Consider the following 7,571-nt stretch of genomic DNA (forward strand, 5'->3'; position numbering starts at 1 on the left):
CGCAAAATATCCAGTACACCGATTTCGTGAACATTATTGAAAATCGATACTACACAACACAGTTTATTAGTTTATTTCAACAGAAATAATCCTCTCTTAAAGAATATAATATAGTGTCCCGAAAAAAAAATGACAATAAATATTATGTTGTGTTAACTACGTTTGGATTTATATGTGATGCATATTTTTAGTTTACTCAGTTGTGTATTGTCGCGTAGCATGAAACATAATATTGCATGAACTATAATATTATTTCTTTACTGAGTTTTGTATGGAAAATAATAAGACTACAATTTTTATACTATACTATATTTGATTCAATACTATACTTATATGGATCCAATGTAAATCTTTTGTAATCTCGTCCATTTCTAAAGCGAACAAGTAACGACTAAACGCTGAACCTTGATGCGCACTTACTCTTACACTAAAATTTAAATCTATAATACCTAAATTCCACGCTTCCTGCTCTCCATCCTCCCACTTTGTAAATTCCTCATTCAATAGCCTTTCAAAGTACTTTTCCATTTCTTTTTTACATCTTAATAACACGTCAGCACTTCTTTATTTTCCTTTTTCATACATCACACATTCTGAAAATCTCTGGACCTCTTTTCTAGAATCTTGGCCAATTTTTACACTTTCTTTTCCCCTTCTTTTGTTTCCAATCTCTCATACAAACCATCATACTTTATGAACTTTGCTTCCCTAACTACACATTTTGCTTCTTTATTTAATATTAGGTACTCCAATCAATACCTCTTCCCTACTGTCTTTTTGCAGTTTTTTAAACTGAGTCTTTTTTCTCAATACTATTATTCAATCATCCTACCACCACGTTTCTTTATCCTGCTACATACTACTTTTACTCTCGCCTATAACATCCACTGCCAATTTCTTTATATCATTTACTACCCTATTCGAAATTTCATCTACATGTACATTTCTCTCCATGTTCCACATTAACTCTTCCTTCATTTTCTTCACAAATTACTTTTCTTTTTGGCCTGTGAACTTTCGCTACCTAATTGTTGGAATTTTATTTTTCAGCTGTTTCCTTTTGTTTACCCTCTTTTTTTCACACCAGAAATCTAAGACTATTAACCTATGCTGCGTTACCACACTTTTATCTGAAATTACTTTTCAATCTTTACAGTTATAAGTTGTATAATGCTCTTTTCTCTTCCAATAAAAAGTACTCACAACTGCCAACTCATAGGTCTACGCAAAATCAAATACTCTCTCTCCTATATCATTTTTCTCTCCAAAATCATAACCTCTGTGTACTTTTTAATAACCTGTCCTATCACTCCCCTAATGTCCATTCATATCACCACCGATCACAATTTTCTTTTGTCGTGGTATTCCTTGCACCACCTTATCCATCTCTTGCCAGAATTCTTCTTTTAACCGTTTTTCACATCCTATTGATGGAACGTATGCACTTACTACGTTCAATACCCTCCTCCCTAAAATTAATTTTACCTGTTGATATTTTAAAAAAGTATCTGAGGTTTCCTCAAAAATTGTACTCTATAATTTATATCAAAAGTTGATATCTCGAAAATCACTATGAAAAATACTTTTATCCGTTTTGTATGAACAGGTTTTTACCATTGAAAATCATGGATAAGAATTGGAATTTTACAGTTATTTTGAAACTATATTTATTAAGAATACATTTCTGAAAATGCTGACTGGTCGATAACCATATTTTGACAACTACATTCAAGTCAATGATTAACATTTAGGACTAGAAGGTAGGTAGGACTATGAAGAGTTTCCATCGTCAAACCCTAAGTGTTGCGATCACCAAACTATAATTGGATTTTCGATGTCAACCTTTGTTCTTTCTTTTATTGATTATTCCTTACAAACCTCTTATTTATTTTGTTATCTATTAAAATTAACTTGTAACAAATCTTTTTGATTTCTAATTATTTAAATCTGAAAATGATCTCTCCTTAATTAAAATAAAATGAAAATTATTAGTTAAAAAGTGAACATTTATGTAATTAATTATGAATGATAAATCATAATGAATCTCCTTGTGAGGATATGACGATCTGTAAGTGACCGAAGTGCAAGATTTACAAGCACAACATAAACAAAGAACCTATTAATATATAGAACAGCTTTGATTTATAATTTGTTAATACATCAGCTCAATGCAATAAAAATATTTATTATGAATCAAAATAAGCGTACATTATTTTTTTTAGTAAAGAGGCATATTACATTTAGTAAACAGTTAAATTGTTTTAAAATAAAGTTTAAATAAGTTTTTCTTATTATACAGATTATAGTACAGTACCTTTATTCGGGAAAACAAAATCAACGGTTTCGTTTCCGTTTATGTAAAATGACAAAAGACTTAAATTGAATCCACTTAAAATATCTATAGTATCCTCAACGAATTGTTCAAACCTCATAGCGTGGTACTTAAGAAATTCGGAAACTTTGTTTTCACTTTTTTCAATAACGAATACTTCATGAATTATGGCCTTTCTAAATCGTGGATAATTTGGACCAGAAACATTTTTCAAAATACGATTTACTTCCTCTGATAATATGTTTACAAGTTCATTTATCTTCTCGTCGTCGGGTAAATATATTTGACTCAGTAAAATTAGTACTTCGTTAAGTATTTGGTCTTCAATATAAATAAAATGAAGTACACTACTCGCTGTTAATAAATCTATAAACACTTCATGATATAGTAGAGCCTTAATTCCAGTTTTTTGATAAACAACTAAGTGCAGCCAAATATAACTGTAAAAATTTGCTAGTACCACGTCCAAAATTATTTCGTGATATTTTATGTATTTCGACGGTTGTGTTATCCATTCTCTTTTAGCGTGTTGGTCATTGATATAAGCCATTTCATTTTGGAGTACATCATATATATTCTTCCAATTAAAGACAAAGCCAGTCTGAAGATTTAGTTGATCTGGAAACCAAGCCGCTTTTATCTTCCATGGGTTCGCACAAAAAAATTTTCAACGGTACGGATAAACAGTTTTTGAGATTCGTTGTTCTCGATGAAATATTGATATGATCGGTCATGCATATCCAAATACATTTTCATCAACACATCTTGATTGGAGTAGTCAAACTCTTCCTTTAGATAGTTATATACTCGACACGACGTTATCATTTTTTGTAGGGTTTCGTTAATCCCTGTTAAGTGTGTTTCTAAAAATGTTTGGGGATCTAATTTGGACTGCCGTAGTCCTAAAAGTTTTATATACAAATCCCAAAGCCAAGGGGTCACTACGAATTTTCCTTTGTACGACATGTCTATCATATAGTACACGTAATCGGAAACACTCTTTAAACCGGCATCCTTGACTTTTGGTAAGACGACATTTAGAAGTACATAACTCATGCACTGTATTTCTTGAATCTTTCGGTAAAATTTCAATTGTGTCACAATTCTCCTGTTCAGCGATCCGCGGTCATATTTAAAAGTCAGCATTAAAATTTCACCATCACTTAATTTAATGGGGTTAGGACTCAATGTCTCGTACGTGTTCAACAATTGGATAAAGCCACTTGGATACTGTCCAGTAAAGAAGAACTTATGCAAACTTTCAGCCTGAAAATATTAAATGGTTGTTAAGTTTTGAATATACAATTTTTCAACTTCGATGCTATTGGTATTACAAAAATGTGAGCATTTTTTGTGTCGGTATACACAGAAAATGAAAAAATCCACTTCTTTACCCTTAAAATTTGGAAAAACAAAAAAACCATAAGATTTTTAAAATTTTAGTTTTTTACTGGCTATAATTTCGAAAAAAAGGATCGGATCCAGTTGAATTTTACGAGGAATATATATTTGGCATGCCCGTAACCGTCAATAGTCACAAATTAAAAATATACCCATTGCCCTCCCCTTTGTGTTTTTTTTGTGGTTTTTAGCCGTAATTTTAGGACTTTAGTGAGGAGTTAAAATCCGTATATAACCAAAACATAATTAACGAAGGAAAAATTCGAGATTCCAGTTTCATTTAGTTTGACGGAAAACTGTATTACAGATTTTTTATATTTTAATATAGACACATCAAATCTTAAAAAAAAAATTACAAATTGTGGCAATATTTTTATGGTTATCTATTTAGTAGAGTGGTCCTAGTTAGTTTTGAGTACCAAAGTACAAGATTTAGATTTTAATTTTTTTTTTCTAATTTTACGGTGGACCAAATGTGAGGAACGAAAATATTATTCTTATTTTCTGTTATTATCATCGTCTACCCGAATGTTATGTGAAATGCCATCATTTGATAAAATAGTTTATCATGTATTATCTATAAATCACGCCTGTAAAAAAAGGTTGCTTTTATTTTAGTTGCGTTACTGAGTAAAATCATTGACTATACATAATGTGGATAGCTCTGTACTATAGAAGAAAATATTATGGCGCACGATATTTTACGGTCGGTCAAGTGCGATAAAAGAATTGAAATTAGTAAAAATGTACTTTATTATTACTTTAATTTCGTCTTTCGACAACGTCACCGACGAGCGATTACTGAAGACTTCAGGGGTTATGGGAAATTAATCAGTTTTCCGTCTAGATTAAGGAAAGAACAATATTTAGCTGAACAATAACAAATTTTTGTTTTTATTATTTTAATTTTTGATTGGGTTTTTGCACAGTTTTTTTTTTGTGTTCTTATGTGTAAAAGACCATTTACATTTTTAAAAAAATTGAACAATAAAAGAGCCAGTACAGTTGGGTTATAAACACTGCAACTCACCTTAATACTTTCTTACTGTGCTGGTTTACAATGTGCTTGGTTTGGACTTTACTGGTTTGAAATTACTAACTACTGATTTGCATTAAAAAGTTTATTTGAAAATGATTTTATAACTTTCAGTTGTAAAAATTCCTGTAAGACTTTGACCTCTCCGGGCCCCCCTATGCCCGACCCTACTGCGCCCAAAACCCACTATGTTCCGTCCCCAATATGCCCCGACCCCACTTTACTAACTTCTTTCAATTGATTTATCCTATGGCCATCAATGGCGACTATGCGGATTTTAATTGTTTCCTAACATTTTACTAGTATGATTGTTCAGTTGTCTAGATGAACTGATTCAAATTGGTTTGGCAGTAATTCTAATTTTTTTTCACGATTTATTGAACGAGGATTATCTATTTTTTAAATTTGAAATAAATTTCGAATATGAAATGTTCTTGTACGACGATGATGAAGAATATCTAGTAGGTATATTTAAATTATTAGTATTTGAGAGATAAGATCATTTTTATCTTATGTACATTGGAGAGATAAGACTTTTGTAATTTGTGAATTGGTTGTGAAATCTATTGTAGTGTATATTGGCTAGTTTTATATTATTGGTTTTCTCAATGTTATATGTAAATATGTTACAGTGGAATGTATAATAAGCGTTTAACATTATTATCAATAATATAACAACTTCATGTTAACAGTTGTAGTTGTCGGACGGCAATTTTTAATAACATATAAGTATTTGGTTACTTAAAATTAAAGAATTTACTAATATTTTTATTAGTAAATGGCAAGTTACAATAACACTTTTGTGTTATTTATTATTATTCAATAAAGTATTTTAGTAAAATACTTTAGGATAGAGTATAGATGAAGGGCGCTATCTTGGGATCTCCTGTGTCGTTGTTGAGTCAGGCTGAACTTGGCGATCAGGTTGACGACGATGCCAAAAGAAAATAATTATAATTTGTTCGTTTCTTACATCTGGTCACCGTAAATGAAGAACAAAAATTGAAACCTAAAACTGGTACTTAGTTACTCAAAACTTACTAGGCTCAACCTAAGTAGATGTCCATAAAAATATTGGCACGATTTGATTATTTTTTTTTCGATTTAACGTGTTTATGTTAGAGTATACAAAATCTGCCAATAAAAAGTTTTCCGGCGATTAAAAAAAAAACTGCAATCCATATTTTTTCTTTGTAGAGTATGTTATGAATATATAATGTAACTCCTGAATAATGTTCAACTAAAAGGTGCAAACTATAAAAATAAAAAAATTTGCACCTGTGGAGGGAGTGGAAAATGGGTAAAATTAAGATTTAAAACTATTGACGTGTAGGATCACACCAAATAAATACGTGGCTTGACGAACCACGCCACGGAATTATTTTACTACAGACACTAGATGGCGCTATATAATAAGATGAATCAATTGTATTAGGATTAGATTAAAATAACAATGCATTTTTTAGTCTCTGAAAAATTCTGTGGTGTTCGGGCAAAGGGGGATAAGTGTAAAACCGCAACTTTTGGAATCACTGAAACTAAATCACTTCAGTTACATTTAAGTCCATTTTTCACGTGTGAATACTAATACATAGGACATAGGACATAGGATGATATTTTAATATTAGTATTCACACGTGAAAAATGGGATTAAATGTAACTGAAATGATTTAGTTTCAGTGATTCCAAAAGTTGCGATTTTACACTTATCCACCTTTGCCCGAACACCACAGAATTGTAAATCGCATCGGTACACAGTGGCCTGAGAATGAAATTTAAAATAGGCTATTTAAAAATGTTCAAAAAATTAATTTTACTTTTCCAGGATCTCTCAAGTGTATGATTAAAAGTGCAAGTATAAAATTTCAACATAATAACAGTTTTTGAACTGTAATGAAACTGAGTGAAGTAGACAAATTTGTTATAACAATTACAAATGTTATTAAGTTGAAAATTTATATCTATACTTGTAATCATATACTAATGAGACCGTGGACATTTTTTAAATTAATTTTAATATCCTATTTTCGTCACGATAGTGTCCAATATAACCCCGGGAATTAAAAGGGATTGTAATTTGTATATATGTAATGAACTATTTTTGATTACTTGAATTTCTTGAAAAAGATTCGGATCCGATATCGCATTGGTTATTTCGGCGGCTGTTGGTCTGCGTACAACCGTGTCGTACAATTTTTTATGATTAGATATATTTCTACTTTGTAATGATTCTTCAACGACTTCTTCATCGCCCCGGCCATTAACGTTTGTCGGTAAATAGAAAACGAACTTCAGTATTACAAAAATCAATCTCAATTGAAATCTCATAGTGATGAAAACTAGCACTCGCAATTGGACAAGTTATGAAAATGTAATGAGACCAAAATGAACACGTATAATATTTTAAAACGAATTCACCCTCGTCATGGGCTAAAGTACTAAACTATTAAACGTAGTTATCAATTTGGCGCTGTCGTTCTTCTAGAGCAAATATTTGTTCAAATGTACTTTGTGTAGCGATTTTAAAATTAATTGCATATTATACTACCTATTCGCATTGGAATTATTAAAAATATGTAAGTTTTTAACACAGGAAAGTTATATACAGGTGATTCTTTTAACGCCCTACACAAGTTTTATTCAAAAACTACTTAGATAAGAAAAAAAAATGGTTAATAATTTGTTTGCGTACAAATTACTAACTTATTATACAGTACCATTTTTTTTGTATCTCCCTCTTCCTCAAAAACTCGACGCCAACTTTTGACTACCAAAAAGCAATTCCTAATTTTTTCTTAAATA

General features: G+C 30.7%; 1 protein-coding gene across 1 annotated transcript; it reads right to left on the reverse strand.

Annotated features, from left to right (window-relative positions):
• Positions 1 to 2,165: 2,165 nt before the first annotated feature.
• Positions 2,166 to 7,232, reverse strand: LOC126843900 (uncharacterized). Its single transcript, XM_050581703.1, has 2 exons — positions 6,879 to 7,232; positions 2,166 to 3,598 (listed from the first exon to the last, which is right to left on the reverse strand). Exons 1-2 carry the CDS (start codon positions 7,095 to 7,097, stop codon positions 2,969 to 2,971), a joined length of 849 nt encoding a protein of 282 aa, XP_050437660.1. The 5' UTR covers positions 7,098 to 7,232; the 3' UTR covers positions 2,166 to 2,968.
• Between the last annotated feature and the right edge of the window lie 339 nt (positions 7,233 to 7,571).

The sequence above is a fragment of the Adelges cooleyi genome, unplaced genomic scaffold (genome assembly GCF_023614345.1).
Source record: "Adelges cooleyi isolate 19-005CV unplaced genomic scaffold, UGA_ACOO_1.1 ACOO_flye_CR_arks_rails_tigmint_CR_PRNA_575, whole genome shotgun sequence".
NCBI classification, from domain to species: domain Eukaryota; kingdom Metazoa; phylum Arthropoda; class Insecta; order Hemiptera; family Adelgidae; genus Adelges; species Adelges cooleyi.